Source organism: Colossoma macropomum, unplaced genomic scaffold, assembly GCF_904425465.1.
Source record: "Colossoma macropomum unplaced genomic scaffold, Colossoma_macropomum, whole genome shotgun sequence".
NCBI lineage: Eukaryota > Metazoa > Chordata > Actinopteri > Characiformes > Serrasalmidae > Colossoma > Colossoma macropomum.
The window spans coordinates 23385988-23409919 of NW_023494794.1; the positions used below are offsets into that span (position 1 = coordinate 23385988).

Here is a 23932-nt window from a genome sequence, read left to right on the forward strand (position 1 = left end):
TGGCTAAAAAAATGATTTGTTGACTTGTTAGTCAACTTTTTAGAAAGTACTTTTTTGTTTGTTCCGATGAGCCATTTTTACAGTTTACTTTACAGTTTTAAAGACATTTCAGAAAAAACAGTATATTTGAAATATATTCCACATATATAAAAACACATGACCAAGTATGTATTTCCATGGGAGATTTACTTGTTGAGGCTAAATTGTCTGTTGAAAAAGTGTAATAGGAACATATTACTCACAATATCTTACAATTTAAATTTAAATCTTTACATTTTTTACTTGAAATTAATTAAAAGATTGGTGGTCTCTGAATTTTGCACAGTACTATATACCTACACTGTAAAAATGGTTCATCAGATCAACCTTAAAAATTTACTTCATGTGGTAACAAGTAACTTACCTAGTGTTATTCATCCTAAATAAATACTAAATTTAAATACTAAAGTTGAATAAAACTAGTTTAATTGCTTGTTACCACATGAAGTATTTTTTTAGGTTGAACTGATGAATCATTTTTAGTGTTTTACTAAATATGCAATATACAATTTCCTCAATTTTATTTGATATATTAATATAATAAACAGACCATAAATATACACTGTAAAAAATGGCTTGTCTCTTCAACCTAAAAAATGTACTTGATTTGGTTACAAGCAAGTGATCTAGTTTTATTCAACTTAAAAATTGACTTTGATTTAAAAATTGTTCATTCAAATTATTAATTCAAGTTAAGTAAATTAGTTAATTTACTTGTTACCACATGAAGTATTTTTTTTAGGTTGAACTGATGAACCATTTTTTACAGTGTAAATATATTTATATGTTTTTAAAACTTGTCAGTTGTTTAGAGGTAACAGTAACATGCTGATTGAACCGGTTATCAGAATTTAGAAATGCTGTACACAAGCAAACTTGCACTTTCTTCAGTGTGGAACTGGGGGAAACTTTGGGGACATAAACTTCTTCCCAATGGTTTCAAATATTTAATCACACGCTCAGATATGCAAACACATACATGTGCCCACGCACCATAACTATTTAATCTATTTAATTGAACCTGACTTTGAATAAGTAAACAAATGAGGAAATTCACAAGGGGCACCTGATCCCCGCCAAGCTAATGGATTGAAGATTTCTATCCCGTTGGGGTATTTGAGTAAACACGGCGGGCTTATCTCCAAATTGACATGTTGCAGTGGCATCTGCATCAAGTTTCTGCACTAAAGAGGCGTTGAACTCTTGATACGGCCTTGGTGACTTGCCAGGCCGGCGATTCGCCGACTCAGCCGGATCGCTTTAATTGCTCCAGTTCCATTATCTGTGCCCTGATATAAGATCAATGTGATTAATCTCGGAAAATAAGAAGTAAATATCCAAGACTAGCCAGTTCCTCTGCCAACGTGAAATCAGAGGAAGCTGGCATTCACTTGAAAAAGTTATATGATTCAAAGGTTCGTTTTCACATGAACTAAATATATTACATCAGCACAACTACTGTCTTTTAGCTCACATACTTTGGGCCATAATTGTGTTGATATTTTATTCAGGCAGAGATGGTATACAAATCGTCTTTCTTTGAGGAAATGAAGAAGCATGCAATGCACGTACAACCAAAGGATCTAAGCCATGAAGTGGTACCATTGCTGTATTTCACTGACAAATTTATTAAAGACCTGTATCACTTAATCATAATTATCATCATCATCATCATCAGAGAGAATAAATAAGACATAAAACATCTTTCACATAAACAAACACTTAGATTAGCCTAAGGTCCTGCTTGCCCAGGCTGTTTCAATAGAGTGAAATGAACAAGATACATCTGAAAACACACAAATGCATAGAAGTAGTCCTATTGAATAACAAGAGACAACAACTACAACTTGTCTATCCCTGTTTTTTTTTAAATGTACAAAGTCCTAAATATTTTTATTTCTGTATTCATGATGTCCAAGAAGGGCTGTATAAAAATAAAGACTCCACAATGCTGAGTTGCGATATACTGTATATATAGACATTTGGCAACGACCAGACACTTCGACCAAAACTGGTGATGTTACACTTAGACATCAAGAAGAGAAGGGAGAGATAAAGTCCAGTCTTAGAAATGTCTGCTTTATGGGTCAGACATCTATGCCAGCTGTAAAGGGACAACGTCCTATAGTTTCTACTTTAATGCACCAGTGCTGATGGTGCCGTCCAATGGGAAAAATGGAGCTATCTGGATTGTTTTTGTCTCAGGCATCTTGGTAACACTGACTTTGAATGTTTCTTTTAGCTTTTGTTGTCTTCTTCTAGGCTCTGTCACCTGTAACCAAAATGAGTATTCTTTATGTCATTGCTGTATTAAAAGGCAAACGAACGCCCATTTCCAGTCTTTAGGAGGTACAAACTGTTCTCAGTAATGATGTTGTGTTTTTGTAAAACCTCACCAAACAGATTGGACCCAAGAAGTCTTTTTCTGGATCGTTTGACTGGAGTTTTGGGTCCATTCATGTGGAGTCTCTCTCCTGTCCAAAACTGCTACTTCTTTCACCATGCAGACGACAATAAAGACAATGATTCTGACATTACAGCGAAGTGACAGTTCCTCCAGCAGTCATCCTCTGAAGTTCTATCTCAAGAGACAACTCAACTCGAGCCATTCCATTACTTTTCAGCCATTTCTGCACAGTTCCTCATCCACAGTCATCAAAATTGACTGTGATCCACCTCGTCCAGCCAAGATGCCGGACTTGCCGGAAAGTCTGGGTACCCTCCGCTGCTTCCGGTTGAAATATCTGAACTGGGCCCATTTCCACCACCCACCATCCGCACAGCTGGACCCATCCCAGGACCCCCGCCGCCCTGGCCCACCATGGACAGGCCAGAGTCTGGGTAGACCAGGCTAGAGATGAGGGGCTGTTGCCTAGGGATGGCCTGTAGGGAACCTGGGGACTGGGGCAGGCCGTAGGGACTGCTGGATCGCAGATCATGAAACTGGTCCTGGGATTGTAGAACGGCTCCAGGATCTAGAGGAAAAGGAGCGTGAGGTCCACCCTGTCGGCCCAGAGCTGGGGAACTGTCACTCAGGCTGCTGTAGAGGCCGTTAGAGTGCCCCAGATCAGACATAGGAGGCTCATCTGTACAGACAAAAACAGAAAGACGAGTGAGAAACTTCAGTTCTGTTTCAGTTTTTACTCTTTGGGAAATTATTGAATACATCATAAAATCTCATTCAATTTGGTTCGATGTGATCATTTAAGTTTGGTTCAATATTTTTAATAATGCTGAAAAAATGACTGGAGGAACTTATTGACCTTGTAGTAAAATACAGGCAGTAAGAACTTTTACAATACAACTTTTTTATTTTGCATTTGAAATTGGACGAATAGTTTTATTTTAGGCATTATTGCAATATTATTATAATTAATTGTGACAAACTGTGGTAGAGAACTGGCTAAAGAGTAACTGATACATTGTGCAGATACATTGTGAAGTCGGCAATGTAAATCCGCATCTATATGGTCAGTATCTCTGATAAAATGACCCTAAATGTAGGTAGAAGGTTACATATATAGATTATATAGAATATATAGTTTACATATTGATATTTGAGCAAGATTGACTTTTATGCTGTCTACTAACTGATCGCTCTGTACCTGTAAAAGAAACCTCAGCGTCACTGTCCATGCCCTCCTCCTGGATGCTGTCCTTGTCAGATTTGGAGCTGCCCCTTGACCTCTTCATGTTCCGAAAGTACTGTCCCCACCTCTGCCTTCCTGCGTCCTTTTTCAGTCTCTTCTCTTTTGCCCTTCTGTTTTGGAACCACACCTGTGGCAGGAAGGAACAGGTTGTAGAGTTTGTTATCATTTGCACACATATATATTAACAGTAGTGATATGTTCCTAACGTTCCTGTTCCCAGAAATCTCATTTAAATAATACATATTTTTAAAAATTCATTATTTTTTAGATTCTAAAAATTGTGTAAAAACCTTGTTGACCATTACAATTCCAGTTTTCTTCCTGGAACTATGAAAGCTCTACTTTTAAGCGCAAAGTCGGCGACATTAACGTCAAGAACAGATTAATTTTCAAGGTCTGCGGGGGGTCTTTTTTTTAAACCATGGTGGTAGATTGGAGCAGTGGGAAGAACATAACGGAGAGACTCCTGCTGCCCCTGGAAAGATTTATCGAGGACGTAATTAACTCACAGACAGCTACAAGTTGTCCTCAACCCCAGCAGCAGACGGGTTACACTGAACGCTTCCGTCCAGACTAGTGATAATGATACTGTGAAGGTTTCAGTGGTCAGTAAAGGGCAGAATTACATCCGCACAGAGCTTTAACCCCTCATTATTGATGGGCATCCACATCTTAAGGCTTGTTATTTAGTAACTACATAGAAAACAACCAAAAATAACAGTCTTGTTATTCTATTATAGGCATTAATATTGTAAGTCTGAATGTTTAGGGATGCTAACACTGCTTTTCAATGGAAAATGTATGAAAAAATGAAAAACTGTCCTGCAGTTTTTGATTTTTTTAATCGCTTAACATTCATGGATGTCCACGTTTTAGGGTGTGATACCCAACTACATGGAAAAACAGGCCAAATGATTGAGTCATTATTTTATTTGCATTAATGGAACATGTTAAAGAATTAAAAACACTTTTCAGTGTAAAAAGCTGTTTTATGAAGCCACTTCTTCATTGAGAAGTCTAACCTACATGTAATTTAATCCCATTAAATGTTGCTTGTAAGTGTTTCAGGTCAGTCAATGCCTTTTTGCTCTTGCAAAGGTTTTTGTAAGACATGCAGGGCCAACTTTTCACCTTTTTGTGAGTAATGGACACTAGAAGCTCTTCCACTTTAGGCCTAAGTGTCCTTGCAAATGCATAAATTAATATATATGGCCACCGTAGGCCTTTTCTCATGGACAATATGCAAGCCTCGCCTTTTAGTATTGTTAACGATCTTCGTCCATTCTCTGCTCTCTGCGCTTCACTGGACTCCATTTACTCATAAATTAAAACAACCCAGCTGCACCAATGGCCCTGCTCTTATTTATTTCAGCACTTCTAATTACGAACATGTATAGTTATTCATCGTATTGTGTTGGTGACCTTTGCGCCTGGTTTATAGTCTGTAGTGATGAACCGAGCTGTTTTGCTGTATGTCTGTTTGGTGAGTCTGCTTCTTGAAGTCACACTTAAGCTACACTCAAGCAAAGACCCTTATTCTACATTTTCCATGTAATTTTTGGTCCACTGAATGATGTTTGTGTGGTTTTTAAGAACAACAGCCATAGTTCTTTTTAACACAGTCATTTTCCATCCTCTAAACTGCTCTGTATAACATCCTTATTCAAAAATCAGAAATTCAGAGAAAACATTCTTCAACTTCAACTTGTAACTTAGGTGTGAAGGAGAGAAGCTAAATACATATACAACGTTCACACATATTCTGTGTACTCAGTATACATTCAGTATACTGATATGTATATCTATCTATCTATCTATCTATCTATCTATGTAAATATATAGATATGTATATAGATAGATAGATAGATAGATAGATAGATATTCAGTTTTTGACATAATTTGAAAATGCATGTTGTCCTTTACATTAGGTGTAAATTTCATGATGAATGGGCCAAAAGAAATGACCCAAAAGTACTTGGAAAAAAGTCTGGTTCCATTGACTTACATAAAAAGTATAGTATGTTTTTTCCTTCTCCTGTAAAGTTACCATTTTGGAAATATGAGGTTTTGATATATATGTGTGTGTGTGTGTGTGTGTGTGTGTGTGTGTGTGTGTGTGTGTGCACTGCTACTCTGGAATAATGTTTATCTTTTCTTACAACACCTCTAATCTTACTGCCCAGCCTAACACTCAAATAAACGAGTAAAGTTACTCCTTACTTTGGTATATTCTTGTTAATTTGCATCTTCTGCATTCTTCCTGCATATGTAAAAAATGACACAATTTGCAGATAAAAGGGAAAAACCGGGGCGGTGGAGCTGACGTACCTGCACCACCCTCATGTCCAGGCCTGTTTCTGAAGAGAGCTGCTCGCGGACGTGCCGGGCTGGTTTGGGCGAGTTGTTGTAGGCGTTCTTCAGAGTCTCCAGCTGTTTGGCTGTGATGGTGGTGCGTGGCCTTTTGGCTGTGGAGTCGGCTTCTGTAATTATAAAAATAACAATAATATTCTTTACCTCAATCACACTTTTCATTTTAGCTACAAAACCTCAAAGTTCTTCACACATGAAAAGAGTGGAAAGCTAAAACATTACAATAGAAAAGCAACATTTATGAAAGTACAGCATTATTACAAATGAAAAAGAGGCCCAGATAATAAGGCATAGGCTAATAATGGAATAATATGTGTTATCTAGATTTGAAAACATTATTAACGTTTCTAATATTTAGGAGCTACATAAGCATCAAATAAACATGACCGTAAAAGCAAACTGAGGGTTATTCTGAGGTCAGCATAGATTAATTTTAACCCTTTCCCTCCCTACAGGCTTAAGATATTATAAGAGTTATCTATAAGAATAAATTGCAAATATATACATATATATACATATATATGTATATATATATATATATATATATATAAAATGCCATTAAATCATGGAACATGCTGCACTGTATACAGGTTCAGCTGAACAATGATATTTACCTATATACAAATACAATCTTTCAAATATAAATATGAATATAAATATAAGTATAATGAGCCCTAAAAAGCTTGAAGGTCAGACCTATTGAAAATATCAGTAACTCCTATTGATTGTTCTGTATCTGCTACTAATTATTTCATGTCTAATATGAATTATTCTTCAACCACTATGAATTATTCAGTATCTATTATCAATTATTTAGTAACTACTAGAAATTATTCAGTACCTACTATGAATTACGAGTAAGATCTGTTAAAATATTAGTAACTCATTAATTATTCTGTATCTGCTAAAATGATTAATCTACTGAGTTATTCTTTAACCACTATGAATTATTTAGTATCTACTATGAATTATTTTTAAGCCACAATGAATTATTTAGAATCTACTTTGAATTATTAATTCTTTTTAATTACTATAAAGTTTTAGCAACTGCTATGAAATATTTAGAATCTACTATGAATTATTTATAATATTATTTATGAATATGCTTTGAATTATTCAGCAATGACTACAAAACTAACACGAAATATGTTTAGCTTACAAGATTTAGAAATTGAAGACGAAGAAGAATCTTTTCATGGAGCTATTTTTTTTTAATTTCTGATTAATGGTGATAATTCAGAAAAGGTCCAGCATTCTTTGCTTTTGGACATATCTGTGGTCAAACCACAGAAACTACAAAACTAAAAACCAATAATAATGAATAAGTAGTATTTGTGTAGATATAAAAGTTTGTCTTTTGTTTTTATCCAAATATTATATGCTTAACACATTAAATGTATTTAATATGGAAACAGAAGCCTCACTCTCGCATTATGGATTGAAGCTGTTAAAATTCAAGCCCTTTTTGTGTTCTGCTTGTATAGACTGGATTCTACTAGATTGTCTGAGTTCCCTGCTATCTGGTCTGTTGGCAGAACTGCACCACACTACGGAATGTTCTAGCTGCTGATGCATTAATCTGTCCCGGCCATCGCTGGGTCTATATATCACGCTCCTCCTGCTCTACGAGGCTCATCTCTTTCAGAAACACCATTTGTACGGCTCCTGGACGGCTGTATGCATTGCACTGGCTGTTATCGATTCGGAGGCTGGCAGCGTGCAATTAGCTTCGCTGGGTCAAACACTTATAGATGACCTCATGACCAGGAAGATTAAGTTCACAGTTAAAAGCGGCCAATCTATATGAGGTCATTGGATTAAAGAAGTTAAAACAATTAAATGCCTCACATGGAGCTGATATCTTAATGTCTTAATGTCAAACAAAATAGACTTCAAGCAGAGCCCATCATCAGCGGGCTGCGGAAACCGGACATGTGGCTGATGTAAAAAAAATATATATTTTTTTTCATAACTTTTTCCTCTTATGTCCAGTCAAAATGGATGGACCAGTGCAGTTAGGATACTCTACCATACTGGTGTGTTTTTCTTCTTAATCACTTTTTTGAAGTTCAAAAATTAAAAAATTTAAAGATTTTCCCTTTAAAAACAGCCGATATTTTTGAAAATGATTTTTAATTTTTTTTTTCAGGGTATGATTATAAATGTTTATCCTCATTTGTGCAGGCAATGCAATTCAGGTCAGCACATGCCTTCGCTGACCTTTGTCTTAATGCTATCATTGAAAGTGCAAATTGTTTAAATTTTATTACATTTCATTCAAATTTTAATTTTGTTTAAATTATAAAATTACTGCTACTACTTTAAAATAAGACTATCTTTATAAATGTTTATGAATGGTTTAAACATAGCTTGTTCATGGTTATTAGTTAGGTCATAAACACTTCATTAATCATTAGTGAGTAGTTATAACACATTCATAAAAAGGACAAAATTGAGCTGTCATATATGCTGAATATGAATATGTGATGAAGCTGACAGGTTTTATCCTAAGCGATGAGGATGACAAAGTAAGAACAATAAACATGAAAATCTGAGGTTTAACTGTATGAATGAATATGGATTTATGATTAGGCAAAAAACAGGTCACTGTTGCCCTTTTTATTTATGTGTTATAAGTGTTCATTAATGATTTTAAGGCCTTTAAGACCTAATTAATGACCATTAAAAAACTCATTTTAAACTATTCATGAATGCTTTAAAAGAGTAGACTTATTTTAAAGTGGTACTAAATTGCTTGTTGTGATTTATTTACATCATAATGTGTTCTTTCATGTCAAGACTGCTTAAATTCCCTTGTATAGTTTAAAACATGTGAGCATGTTTTATTGTTGCTAAATTTCAATTTGAGTTTTAATAATTCAATTCTAGGAAAATTAAAAATTAAATTTAAAGACTGAATTAAAGAATTTAACACCAGGTTATGTCACCAAGATCAATAGATTCACCGATTATGTTTGGTTAACATAATTAATGAATATAATAATCTACAGATACATCACTGATTTTGATACTGAATATGTTTTGGGCTCTTTTTTGTTTTGTTGTTAACTTCAATTTCAGTTTAAGTCATTCAAAAATTCAGCGCAAACAGGGGATTAACTTTATTAACAAAGTTAAAACAGTACATTATTTTTTACAGATGTTACATAGAGAGTGAACAAACATGACAAAAAATTGTTTTGTTTACAAGGCATAACTGTAAATATTTGTCATAATTCATGCAGGCAATGCAGCACAGCCCAGCACGTGAACTTTGTAAATCCTTCTCTTAATCCTGTGACTCAAGGTGTTACTTTAACTTCAACTGTCTATTGATGTAAAAAATTAAGTCTAAAAAAACATGTATTTTGTCTTCATATTCTTCCTCTTATATAAGAACCACTGAGATTCATTCAAATTAGTTCAGATAGCATGAATATTTTGTGTTGTTATCATTCTGTTTAAGTGTTAAAAATTAAAAAATTTATTAGAAGCAGATTAGTATATATAGTATATTAGTATATCAAGACCAGTTAGATTTGATAATTTAGTTCAGATAATATCATTATCTGTTTTTTAGTTTGTTATTTAAACTTCAGTTAAAGTTTCAATAGTTCAAAAATGTAAGATAAACATATTCTTTACATTGAAACTGCGAAGCATTTTTTGTACATGTTTTGTGGAATATATTTGTAAATATTGGTCCTCATAATAAAGGAAGTTTGGGCCATTTTAAACCCACCTCTTTGTTTGGCCGTCTCATAGTCGGCCTTACAGACCAGTCGACTGTCCTCCATCAGGTAGTATTCGTCCCCTGTGGCCAGCTGCCTTTTGCAGACGATGCAGGCGAAGCAGTGCAGGTGGTAAACAAAGTCCTGGGCTCTGCGTACCACCTGGGTCGGGGGGATACCCTGCTGACATGCCGCACACTTCGTCCCAAACCTCCTTTACAAACACAAAGAGGGACAGACAGCTGGTCAGGGATTTCTGACTGTCTTTTCTGCAGCACTCAGAGGACAGAAGCAATAGAAACGCAGCAAAAATTAGAGCCTAAAATGATCAGCCTAAACACTGTGAGTATAAAAAAGGAGGAAAAATGCAAATAATGTTTCTGCACAAATTCAAAAAATGAGAGTCAAAGAATAAAATAAATGGAAACATATGTATATATCCAAAAATTAGCAGATGCAAAATATTGAGTGGAAAAATAAAACGAGATTTATGCATAAATTTAAGAATTTGTAGCCAAATATTGTCCAAAGGGGGAAAAGCTACATTTATGTGTAAACCCAAAAATGTATGATCCAAAATCATGTGAGAAATGAAAAATGTATAAGTGTAGCCAAGCAACACTGTGAAAAGATTTACTGTTTTAAAGATAAAAAAGCAACCTATTATAGTAAAAAGCAAGTCTCTAATAGTAAAATAATATAAATACAATAGTAATAGTTAAAAACATTAATAAAATAAAAATAGAATAGAATTATAGAATAATAGAATAATAACAGCTGAACAATAGAATAGCAATAAAATCAAAAAATATTTTGTCAACTTCTTCAAAAATCTACTTTTGGAGGCAGCAGGGTTGCTTAGTTACAAGCATGCATAAGTCATAAATTTAGCATATTATAAGTCAAAAATGCAAAACTGAAGAGCAGAAAATTAAATTAAATTAAAAATAAAGAAAAAAATCACAACTGAATGTAAGAGTGAAATTTTCACTGTAACTGCCAAATTTTCGTAATTGCTTTGCAAACTGTAATAAATGTTATGTGGATTTTTTTTACAACACATTGCAGATTTTTTAATATACAGTTGTGTTCAAAAGTTTGGCCGCCCCTGGTCAAATTAGTCTACGTGTTTTGTTGATTTTTTTTTAAGTAAAAATAGTTGCACATTATTTATACATTTCTGCCCATTTTAATGTACAATTATTGTTTATTTGCTGATTTTGAAATATATACAAAAACGTTGTTGTGAAATGTGCAAAAGTTATGGCCCATTTTAAATGTTAGGCTTTATTTCTGTTTGTGCTAAACTGGCTTTTACTTTGAAAATCAACAAAAGCTGAATTAGAGCAGGTCTCACTTGAAGAAGTCCTCTTTGCAGTACACGCTGTCTCCTCTGGTGAAGCACTTCTCGGTCAGCTGGCTCTGACAGTCGCTGCATTTCAGACACTTGCTGTGCCAGTGTCGGTCCAGCACCTTCAGGATGAAGCGGTCCACTATGGGCTGACTGCAGCCCGCACATACTGGGATATCTGGTCCACAGAGAGAGAGAGACATGGAGAGAGAGAGAGAGAGAGAGAGAGAGAGAGAGAGAGAGAGAGGAAGAGAGAGAGATACAGTTCATCAATACACTCTTAAAAAATGATGATTGTGCAAGGGTTCTTTAGTAAAGGCAATGGTTCTATTTATATATATATATGTAGTAGCAGTAAACATTTGCCTAAATAACATGCAAATATAAATATGAATATAAACAAGCCTTAGAAATGAGCTTGATAAATAATCAGTATATTAGAGGCTGTAACAGAATCCCGTGTCTATTCTGATAGGCCGAGATTTTGCGAATAGCGCGATTAATGAACGGATAACGAACATTTTGCGAATAATTTTGTGCCCAGTTTACAGTTGCATGCAAAAGTCTGAGCACCCCTGGTCAAACCCCATGTTGGTTTTCTGAGTGTTAATAAGTTACTCCGTAAGTAAGCTGTACAGAGACACACTGCGACACATTTCAACACAATAACCGTTTATTTACTGAATTTAACCTGTCGGGGGAACAACGATAAAACACGGCCTGTGCAGAAGTTATCGAATGCTTTCACAATCTGCTAAACTCGATAAAGAAACAAAAATATTCTCATTTTAGTGATCTGATCACTAAAACGATCAGAAAACTGTTAAATTGCGTTTTAATTTATTTTATATTTTATTTCTTTGTAAAATCTTAACATGAAATTAAGAGACGTTCTGCACTACAATTCACACAAAATGTAATTAATAACAATAATAATTAGTCTCTGCGGAGACCGTGTTCACTTACTTACACTTACAACATCAACAACACGTCATTTGACCGGGGGTGCTCAAACTTTTGCACACGACAGTATGTTGAAAAGCGCTCATGAAGAAAATTTTAAAGACGATAAAAAACCTCTGACATTTACGTCGAGTGAATATGACCAGCAGAGTAATCAGGTATAATAATAATAATAATAATAATAATAATAATAGTAATAATAATAATAATAATAATCTCGTTGAAACGTTTCCATATTTTGAATGAATTAACATCAAATTAATATATTTTTTTAAGAATTAAAGACACACGTGACAATGTTTACCCAAAACGTTTTGCATCTATGCAGAACAGTAAGAAAGAAAGAAAGAAAGAAAGAAAGAAAGAACGAAAAAGAAAGAAAGAAAGAAAGAAAGAAAGAAGCAGAAAAGAAAGAAAGAAAGAAAGAAAAAAGAAAGAATGAAGCAGAAAAGAAAGAAAGAAAGAAAAACGAAAGAAAGAAAGAAAGAAAAAAGAAAGAGAAAGAAAGAAGAAAGAAAGAACGAAAGAAAGAAAGAAAGAAAGAAACAATTGAGGCAGAATTAGAAATGTCTTTTAATGTGTGTTAACTGTATTGTATTGTGTGTATGTGTAATCAGACTGTGCTGTATTGTGTTTTATGGTATGTATGTGTAATCAGACTGTGCTATATTGTGTTTTATTGTGTGTATGTATAATCAGACTGTGATGTATTGTGTGTTGTTGTGTGTGTGTAATCAGATTGTGCTGTATGGTGTGTTATTGTGTGTATGTGTAATCAGACTGTGCTGTATTGTGTTTATGGTGTGTTTGTGTAATCAGATTGTGCAGTATTGTATGTTAATGGGTGTATGTGTAATCAGACAGTGCTATGTTGTCTTTTGTTGTATGTATGTGTAATTGGATTGTGCTATATTGTGTTTTATTGTGTGTATGTGTAATCAGACTGTGCTGTATTGTGTTCTATCGTGTGTATGTGTAATCAGACTGTGCTATATTGTGCCTTATTATGTGTATGTGTAATTAGACTGTGCTACATTGTGTGTTATTGTGTGTATGTGTAGTCAGACTGTGCCAAATTGTGTGTCTGTGTAATCGGACTGTGCAATATTGTTTTATTATGTGTCTGTGTTATCAGACTAGGCTATATTGTGTGTTATTCTGTGTAAATGAAATCAGACTGTGCTATATTATGTGTTATTGTGTGTAAGTGTAATCAGACTGTGCTGTATTGTGTGTTATTGTGTGTATGTGTAATCAGACTGTGCTGTATTGTGTGAAATTGTTTATATGTGTAATCAGACTGTGCTATATTGTGTGTTATTCTGTGTATATGAAATCAGACTGTGCTGTATTGTGTGCTATTGTGTGTATGGGTAATCAGACTGTGCTGTATTGTGTTTCAATGTGTGTCTGTGTAATCAGACTGTAAGTTTCGGTGACACTGAAACACTTTTACTTTGATTAGAGGAGTTAAACACTGCAGTTCATCCACACTAATCAACAAATAAACTGCTGAAAATGCTACATGTTGCAGAGATAAAAGAGGTTTTATGAACGATTATGTACAGAAAATTAAGGAAAAAGAAAAATACTAAAGAAAAAAGAACAAATAAATACCTGCTCCTCGTTTTTAGTAGCTCACTTTCAGAATAAAATGCATATTGGAAAGCTTGCTGGTGTTATACAGTAGCAGAAAATAAGGTTCTTTAAAGAACCAATACAGGTTCTTCATCAGGGAGATTTTACGTTTACTTCATTACAGTTAATACTAACACTGATTAGTAACTACTAACCACTACTACTAATAATAGAAATAATATTAATACTACTACTACTTATAATAATAATAATAATACTTATACTAATAATATTCTGACAACTACTATTAATACTACTACTACTTATAATATTAAGACTAAAGCTTCTACTACTACTACTACTACTACTAATACTAATAATAATAATAATAGTACCACTAATAATTAAAAGGAAACAACTGAAAATAGCTGATCATTCGCTGTTACAATTTTAAAGGCCTGTTAAAATGTATCGAGATGAAATGAGAGTGATTGATCATCAGCGCGCGCTGTAGCCTGATCAGAGCAGGTCAGAACTCTGATGAAGGTCCACATCATCCTCATCATCATCATCATCATCATCAGCAGCAGCAGCACATCTTTAAGCGGACTGGCGCGTGCCTAAGCGTGTGAGCGCGTTTTCTTAAACGTCACGAAGTCACAAACAGGCTAAATCAGGATTTACAGTGAAAAACACACACAGGAAGCTCGCGCGCTACACGATCCACACCTGCGCGCGATCACGCGGAAAGAGATCCTATCACCTTAACTGCGTCACCGAGGGGCTTTCGCCAGCCGCGATTCTGCCCTTTATCTCCTTTAGGACTTTTAAAAATTCATAATAAGAAACAACAACAACAACAACAACAATATATATATATATATATATATATATATATATATATATATATATATATATATATATATATATATACTTTTTAAATTTTGATGCAAAAAGTAAACATTTTTTGTGACTCTATACCGGCTAAGCATACACGCGTGCGCGCACACACACCAAGCAGGCTGAACAGGTGCACGTGGAGGATTCATTATTCATATTACAGAAAGGCCAGTGGGCAAAAAAAACAAAAACAAAACGAAACAGAAAAAAAAACCTGAAAGAAATTTGAGAAAATAGAAAAAAATCATTAAAAAAAAATTAAAAATGGAAAAACTAAAAAATGAAAATTTTACAAAGTGATTTTGTAAAAAAAGGTTTACGCATATAAATATGTATTAAAATAGTAAATTAGCGCGCGCTAACAATCAAAATAAACAGTTTTTTATTTACCCAGCATTCCCAAGAATCACATTGTTATGAAAAAGTTAAAATGAATCAGTCAACATGTTTAATATCTACATCACTGAACGAATGAATGAACGAAGCAATGAATAAATAAAATAGAAAGAAAAAACAATAAATAGAACACTTTAAAAATACAGGCAATTATTTGGGAAATAATAAATAAATAAATAAATACATAAATAAATAAATAAATAAATTCTGCGGTGTAAAATCATGAAAAAGACTGTTCGGCTTGTATTTTGAAACTGTCCGCTCAGCACTTTCAGCTCTGCCTCTACAGAAACACGCCTGATTCTCCTCGCGCGTCACGCGGAGAGAAAGATTAAAAAAGGAGAAAAGTTGTTTTGCACTAGTTTTGCTTGAAAACAAAGACATATGTCCGCGCGCAGATCCTTTAGCCTTAATCCCGCGCGCGAGCACACTGGGCTGTAATCCACAGCATTAGAGCAGCGCGAGCACGAGCACGGCGCAGCGCGAGGGGCGGCAGTTAAACAGCTTTAAAGGTGTGACTGTAATAATAATTACAGTCACGTGACCAGATCAGCAGCATTTCACAGACGTGCTCTGCACACTTAAAGAAGACGGTGCTTTAAGGGTTCTTTGATAGAGGCAACGGTTCTATTTAAAACCATGAGGGTTCTTCTGTTGTTACAGGCTTGGCGTCGTAAAAACACGTTTTGCTGCATAGAACCCGTTTCGAAAAGGTTCCATGCAAAGAAGCATATAAAACACATTTTCCATCAAAGTAAAGAACCATTTCACCATGCAAAGAACCTTTTAAGCACGCAAATGGTTCTTTGAGTGTGTATGGTTCTAAATAGAACCATTATCTTTACTAAAGAACCTTTGAAGAACCATCTTTTCTAAAAGTGTGTTGTGTGTGGTTCTATATAGAACCTTTTTCAAAATGGTTAGCACCAAAAAGGGTTCTGCCACTGTTATGGTGTCAAGCTTGTAACAGCAGAAGAACTGTTTAGTGCTTTTTAGAACCAAGAAGGTTCTACATAGAACCATATAAACATTCTCCATCAAACTAAAGAACCATTTCACCATGCAAAGAACCATTTAAGCACGTAAATGGTTCTTTGAGTGTTAATGGTTCTAAATAGAACCATTATCTTTACTAAAGAACCTTTGAAGAACCATCTTTTCTAAAAGTGTGTTGTGGGTGGTTCTATATAGAACCTTTTTCAAAATGGTTCTGTGTAGCACCAAAAAGGGTTCTGCCACTGTTATGGTGTCAAGCTTGTAACAGCAGAAGAACTTTTTGGTGCTATTTAGAACCAAGATCTGCATTCTACATAGAACCATATAAACATTCTCCATCAAGCTGAAGAACCATTTCACCATGCAAAGAACCATTTAAGCATTAAATGGCTCTGTATAGAACTCACGGTTCTAAATAGAACCATTGTCTTTACTGAAGAACCTTTGAAGAACCGTATTTTAAAGTGCTGTTGCAGATGATGTAAAAACGTAAACAGGTGACGTTAACGCCGCGCGCAGGACCGCTGAAGAGTCGAGCACGAGCTACAACAGAGCGAGAACATTTACACCACACGTGCTGGAAAGCACAGGCGCGAGCGGAGACGCAGGCAGCGTGTGCGAGCTGAGAGTAAATGCGGAGTAAACGAGCGCGCGCCGCAGGTGCAGCAGAGCTGATTAGTTTGTGTTTAGTGTGTAAGTAATGAAGGCGCGAGCGGCTCTCTGTCTGTACCTGTGCGTAAGTCCTGCGCGTGCGTCAGCAGCGCGAACAGCAGCTCTTTGCGCCTGCTCTCCTTCTCCTCCTCCTCCATCTGCACATCCTTCCTTGCTCTGCTCTCCTTCCTCTGCTTCTCCTCATCCATCTCTCCACATCGCCCCCCGGAAACGGCGCGATAAAACAGGGGAAAAACTCAACTCCCTCTCTCTCTCTCTCTCTCTCTCTCTCTCTCTCTCTCTCTCTCTCTTTCTCTCTCACTCTCTCTCTCCCTCTCTCCCTCTATCTCTCTCCTTCCTCTCTCTGTCTCTCTTCTTCCTCTCTCTCCCTCTCTCTCTCTTCTTCCTCTTTCTCTCGCTCTCCTCTTCCTCTCTCTCTCTCTCTCCCTCTCTCTCTCTCTCTCTCTCTCTCTCTCTCTCTCTCTCTCTCTTTCTCTCCCTGTCTCTCTCTCTTCCTCTCTCTCTCTCTTTCTGTGCCTCTCTCTTCCCCTCTCTCTCTCTGGTGGATGTGCTGCTGGTGCGCGCGCTGGATAGTGATGCAGGAGGAGAGCAGAGCTCACTGTGTGGTGTGTGTATTAGATTACGTCCCCCTTCAACCCCTCCTCCACCCGCCCCCCATACCCCGTTGCTGCTGATGAAGGGTTCAAAAACATAGTCTATACACACACACACACACACGTATATATATATATATATATATATATATATATATATATATATATATATATACATACATACATACATCATCTAAACCGCTTATCCTTCTGGGTCGCGGTGGGGTGCTGGAGCCTATCCCAGCTGTCATTGGGCGGAAGACAGGATACACCCTGGACAGGTCGCCAGTCCATCGCAGGGCTATATATATATATATATATATATATATATATATATATATATATATATATATACATACACTGACGTAATTATGCCGTTAATAAAATGTGCAGAAATGTGTTCTCTGTAAAGGATGCGATAACTTATTCACACTCCGAAAATCAACATATAAGTTAAATAAAGGAGGGTGCTCAGACTTTTACACGCGAATGTATGCTGTAAATAATGCGGTGTAATGCGATCTTCTTCTTCTTCTTCCTCTAATTGTTATTGTTGTAAATATTGTTTTTAGGCTGTTTTTATTCCTTTTTTCTTTCGTTTTCTGAAGATCTCAAATTTAATTTCATTCTATATTATTTTGTAAAGAACTTATTTAACATGACTTTTTTTCCTTTTTTCTAATTTATTATTTAGTCCTCGAAATTATTATTATTTTTTTCATTTTCTATTTGTATAAATTTTGTTTATTGATTGATTAATGTATTTTTCTACAACTCGTACTTTTGTTGTCATTCTCATAATGTGCTGAATCTTATTCTTTTTCGTCTCATTATTATTATTATTATTATTATTATTATATACTCCACTTTTCTACACTGTCGCTTCGTTTTACCGATTTTTTTCCTGTCCGTTTTAGTGGTTTTATTTGATGTTTGTGTTTCTTTAGATTTAAAAAGTTAAACCTCGGTCCTCATCACAATAAATAAATAAATAAATAGGCGATACAGCTTCAGCGAACATACCGAGAAAAAAAAACGAACACAAAACGAAAAATATTCATTTATTAGAATAAATTATTTCACACACATCAATTAATCTGACATTAGACATAAACACGTCACTCTAATTGTCTAGATATCATTTTAATATTCAGGGCAGTTTAATTCACTCTGTTAAAATACATTTCAAAAAACGTTTAAAAATTTTAAAAACTTCTCAATATAATTTTTTTATTGAAGAGTTTTTTTTTTTAACTCGAATGGATTATAAACATTTATTTATTCCTAAAATTAATTTAGTTTAATTAGGTTTATTTTAATTATTATTTAAATTATTTTAATTTCATATCATTTGTAGAAGAGAAAGATAAAAAAAATTACAATTATTAAACGTCTTTTTTAGGACTAGAAAATATTTTTCTTCTTCTTCTTCGTCATCATCATCTTCTCCTTCTTCTTCTTCTTCATCATCATCATCTTCTTCTTCTTCTTCTTTTTCTTCTTAATATTATTATTATTATCATTTGTATGAAGTCTTTTTATCCCTTCAAAATTAAATTTTTGTTTTATTATTACTTCAAACAAATACATGTGGTTTATGTTTTAATGTGTTTCGTGCATATTTAATAAAGTTTATAAACACTTTGTGATGATTAAATACTTAATTGATTAAATATGAAATATGAGGTGTGTTTATTGATACAGTATGTATTAAATTATCATGACAGAGCTTTTCGGTTTAGTCTATAAAATGTTTCTACGCATTTTAACACTATTGAATGTTATCATACACTGTTTGTTGTTGTTATTATTATTATTATTATTATTATTACCAAAAATATGTGTTAGTAAATATGCATGTAGGCTATATGTAAACTTTGCAGATCAACGAAGTGTTTAAGGATTTAAACATCCCCTTTACACACACTCTCTCTCTCTCTCTCTCTCTCTCTCTCTCTATCTCTGGGTGACTGAGTGACCCCCTGTGTGGTCAGCCCTGGGGAAATCAGCCTTAGTGGCGCTGATGAATCCAAAATCAATCCCTCATTTCACTCTTCCTCCTCTCCGTGCGCGCTGTGTCTGTGCGCGCGCCTCTTCACTCTCTCCTGTGCGGTCCTGCCGCCTTACTGACCCTCAGCTCCTCACAGACAGACGCACAGCAGCGCCTCAGCAGCTCTGCTACACCGCACACCGGGCGCATTGCCCGCTCGGAGCTGCCTGGACCATCTGGGAGTCGCTGTGCTTTAAACTCGTTCGTGTCCTTTTAGGTTCTCATTGCGTTTATAGTGGATCCTTATTCTGTTTGAGGTTCAATGGATTCAGCGTTTAACCATCTAACGCACGTTATTAACGTAACACTAACTACAGTCTTACAAAATGTGGTTCTACAAGGGTTCTTTAGTAAAGTGAGTGGTTCGAGTTCTGTACAGAACCATTTGCATGCTTAAATGTTTCTTTGCATGGTGAAACCGTTCCTCAGATTGATGGAGAGTGTGTTTCATATGGTTCTATGTAGCACCAAAAAGGGTTCTGCTGTTGTAACAAGACATCATAGCAATAGGAGAACGCTTTTTGGTGCTAGATAGAACCACATACAACACATTCTCCATCAATCTCCAGCACCATGCAAAGAACCATTAAAGCACGCAAATGTCTCTATACAGAACTAATGGTTCCAAATAGAACCCTATCTTTACTAAAGAACACTTGAAGAACCATTTTTAAGCGTATACAGAAGTCATGGTTCTAAGTAGAACCATTATCCTTCCTAAAGAACCCTTGAAGGACCATTTTAAGTGTATACCGAACTCATGGTTCTGAATAGAACCTTTATGTTTACTAAAGAACACTTGAAGAACCATTTCTAAGTGTATACCCAACTCATGGTTCTGAATAGAACCTTTATGTTTACTAAAGAACACTTGAAGAACTATTTCCAAGTGTATACCGAACTCATGGTTCTGAATAGAACCTTTATGTTTACTAAAGAACCCTTGAAGAACCATTTTAAGCATATACAGAACTCATGGTTCTGAATAGAACCTTTATGTTTACTAAAGAACCCTTGAAGAACCATTTTAAGCGTATACATGATTGTTGGAGAGATGTCAAAGGTGAATAGGTGAAAAAGTGACACTAATCTATATTTATTGCAGGTAAAAAACCGAAATATTATGTTTCCTAACAGTGTGCGGACCGGAGAGCAGATATATATGATATATATTTAATATGAAAATATTAAATATGGTTATAATTGTCAGCACTTGTTTATTAAAATGCAGTAAAAACGCGTTTTTTAACGGTTATTACTGTCTTTTAAGCAAAAGCATCATTTATTTGGATGCACGGAGCGCAGTGAGTCTATGGGAACATTTCTGTCCTGCTTTGTAATATTTATTAGCTGTTCATCGTTACTCTGTCCTCGCAAAGCGGCAGGTGCAGCGCGCGCACGCGGCAACCCGATACCCCAGTTACCCCAGAGCGGGGTAAGAGGGGAGGGGAGGGGGGAAGTTGGAAAAACAGACAGCATGGAAGAGAAACAGTTTGTGGATCACATGCTGGAATCTGATCTATGGCAATATATGGATTTCAAATATATGATATATGTTATTATGATATATAAAACCTCGTATCTTCACTTTTTAGTTTTTGACATAATGTAAAAATGTCTGTTGCCCTTTACATTGTGTATAAATTTCATAATGAATGGAGCGATAGAAATGACTTGGAGAAAGTTCTGGTTCCATTGACTTACATTAAAAGTAAAGTAGGTTTTTTTCTTCTCCTGTAAAGTTACCATTTTGGAGATACGAGGTTTTGTTCTAAAAGCACTGATATATAACATCCTCTATATCCAAGTTAGCCATATATATGTCAACTTATTTGAAACTGGCCTAAATATATGTTAGCCATATTAACACATATGCAGCACAAATATTTAATAATATGTGATAGAAAAGGTTCATATCGCTGTTGTCGGAACAAAACCTCGTACCTCCAAAATGATAACTTTACAGGAGAAGGACAAAACATACTATACTTATAATGTAAGTCAATGGAACCAGACCGTTTTCCAAGTAATTTTGGGCCGTTTCTTTTGAAGTTTACACACAATGTAAAGGGCAACGTGTATTTTCAAACTATGTCAAAAACTGAAAAAACGACAGAAATGGAGATACGAGTTTTTTCCGACAGCAGCGATACGTATTGCTCACATTTTCTATATAAGGTTTGTATGCATGTTTGTTTCTTCCACGTGCATCATAATAATGTGAAAATTAGTACGATAGCTACATAATTACACTGTAAATACACGCACGTCATAAGCTATGCAATTAAAGTAAAGCTATAAAATATTAAATTAATGTTAAATTTTGTTTCCTGACACAATTGAATGTTAAAAAGTACACAAATGTCGTAGTAACAGGTATAACTGTACATGGATGTGTGTGTCAGACATATGTATGTTACGCATATATGTCCTTAGATACACACACACACATTTTGAAACATATCGCTGCTGTTGGAACAAAACCTCGTATCTCCAAAATGGTAACTTCACAGGAGAAGGAAAAAACATACTTTACTTTTAATGTAAGTCAATGGAACCAGAATTTTTTACAAGCCATTTTGGGTCATTTCTTTTGGCCCGTTTATTGTGAGATTTATACACAATGTAAGGACCAACAGGTATATTCAAATTATGCCAAAAACTGAAAAACAACAAAAATGGAGATACGAGGTTTTCTTCCGACAGCAGCGATACGCCTGACCTGCTTTGTGTGCATGTATGACCATATGTCAGATTTCCGTGTAGAAAGCTTTGCTTCTTTTGCGCTTTTCCGTCTGATACGCGGTGAGGAAGACTATGGATGAAGGTCCAACACGCTGGATCAGCAGGCTCAGCACGCTCAGAGGGCAAAAGCAACCAAACAGACCTCATAAAGGAGCGTTTCAGCAGCAAAAGGCTGCGCGTAACCGGCGCGTAATGAGCGTTTGAACGGCTTTCCTACGGCGCAGTTTGGCTGGTGCTTCCAATTAGTAACGCGGTTTATAACGCAGTTCATAACGCCTCTTATATACACACCTACCACATTGTCGCTTCTGTTTGGCGCAGAAAACCGTTTTACGGAGCGAAGAGGAAAAGTCTCGTGCGTCCTTACCTTGGCTCGCGCTGTATCTGGAGTAATTTCCTGCGTTCTGACAGCTCGATCCGGGATGCTCGAGCAACATGTTTCGATAAAGAAACAAACAAATAAAGAAATGAAGAAAGAAAAAAACAAAGCTCCGCTGAGAAAAACGCAGTGAATCCAAAGCGCAGATCCAGGCACGCGCGCAGGTGGTCCAGCGATGTGCACGAGATACTGATGAAGCACCGACCACACCGGCTCGCTCTGTGTGTGTGTGTGTGCTGGAAGTTTTCAAGTGGCACGAGCTCAGGCTGCTCGCTCCTGTTTGTGTAGAAGGGAGGAGGATCACACGCGCGCGCGCGCGTCAGCTGATGCTGATGCTGCTGCAGAAGGAAAAAAAAAAAACACAGGGCGTCTGCGCGCGTGTGTGCGGTGGCTCGGCGCGCGTCTCTGTCCACGGTGCTGAAGGGGAGTTTTGTGGAGGCGCGTGCTGCAGACGTTACCAACCCCCCCCCGCCCCCACCCTCCACAATCACACACACACACACACACACTCCACCCCTCTGCTGTTGCACGTGCCCATCATTCATCTAGTATAATGGCCCAACTGGACGTTACGTCATTACGTCACAGTCTCACTCCGGCTCTCCTTTAGCTGTTTACAGAGAAAAACAGAAAGAGAGAGAGAGAGAGAGAGAGAGAGAGAGAGAGAGAGAGAGAGAGATCAGATCATCATTATTACCATTTAGGGTGAGATCAGTGGTTAAATAGTGTTGTTTCATTTTACACACACACACACACACGCACACACACACATATGTACATTATAACCTTAAACAAAACGACACTTTCAGGGAAAGGTCCTTTTTCTTGTATGTGTGTGTGTGTGTGTATGTGTGTGTGTGTAGGTGTGTGTGTGTGTGTGTAGGTGTGTGTGTGTGTGTGTGTGTGCGTGTGTGTGTGTGTGTTTTATGTATGACATTAAACAGACAACACTTTCACCTTTCTTATATAAATGTAATTCATGCTTATGGGTCATTCTACAGAAACGTCCACTTCTTTATCTCTCCATAGGAGTCACTGGTGTTACCGATCCTCATTGGTGTTACACATAAGAAAGGAACACCAGAGACATTTTTAATGAACAATGCATTTTACAAAATGTCTGCTACAGAGCATCAAACCACATGTTGTCAATCATGGAATGTCCACTAAAATATGTAATTTAATCTATTTATATTCTTTTTTTCACAATTACCTCAGAATAAAGTCGGTCACACCAGTGACTTCAGCTAAAAGCTTCATATGAAATCATGAGCTGAATGAGAAAATCTCTGATAACTGAAAGACACAGTGGACTCACCATGTGCTTTTCTTCACAGATCCTCAGAAAACAGGTAAAAGGAAGTCAAGTAACGTCATCAGTGTGATTTTTATTTCAAAATAAGAGATTTTTTGTTACGCAGTAACACCAGTGACACGACTCCTGGGGACCACAACTTTCATTGTATATTTTATAATATTTATTTGGCATTTGTTTTCTTTATGTCATTTAATCATATGT

The 23932-nt window shown here is 36.0% G+C and overlaps 1 protein-coding gene across 3 annotated transcripts; it reads right to left on the reverse strand.

Annotated features, from left to right (window-relative positions):
- Positions 1-2349: 2349 nt before the first annotated feature.
- lhx3 (LIM homeobox 3) lies at positions 2350-22471 on the reverse strand. 3 transcript variants are annotated; one of them, XM_036581056.1, is made up of 7 exons: positions 22402-22471; positions 13722-13727; positions 11148-11319; positions 9802-10004; positions 6018-6169; positions 3645-3816; positions 2350-3125 (listed from the first exon to the last, which is right to left on the reverse strand). In XM_036581056.1, the coding sequence occupies exons 1-7, from the start codon at positions 22469-22471 to the stop codon at positions 2695-2697; spliced, it is 1206 nt and encodes a 401-aa protein (XP_036436949.1). In that variant the 3' UTR covers positions 2350-2694. The 3 variants fall into 3 exon arrangements, with proteins under 3 accessions (XP_036436949.1, XP_036436948.1, XP_036436947.1); XM_036581055.1 differs by lacking the exon at positions 13722-13727; XM_036581054.1 differs by lacking the exons at positions 13722-13727; positions 22402-22471 and adding an exon at positions 16705-16806.
- Between the last annotated feature and the right edge of the window lie 1461 nt (positions 22472-23932).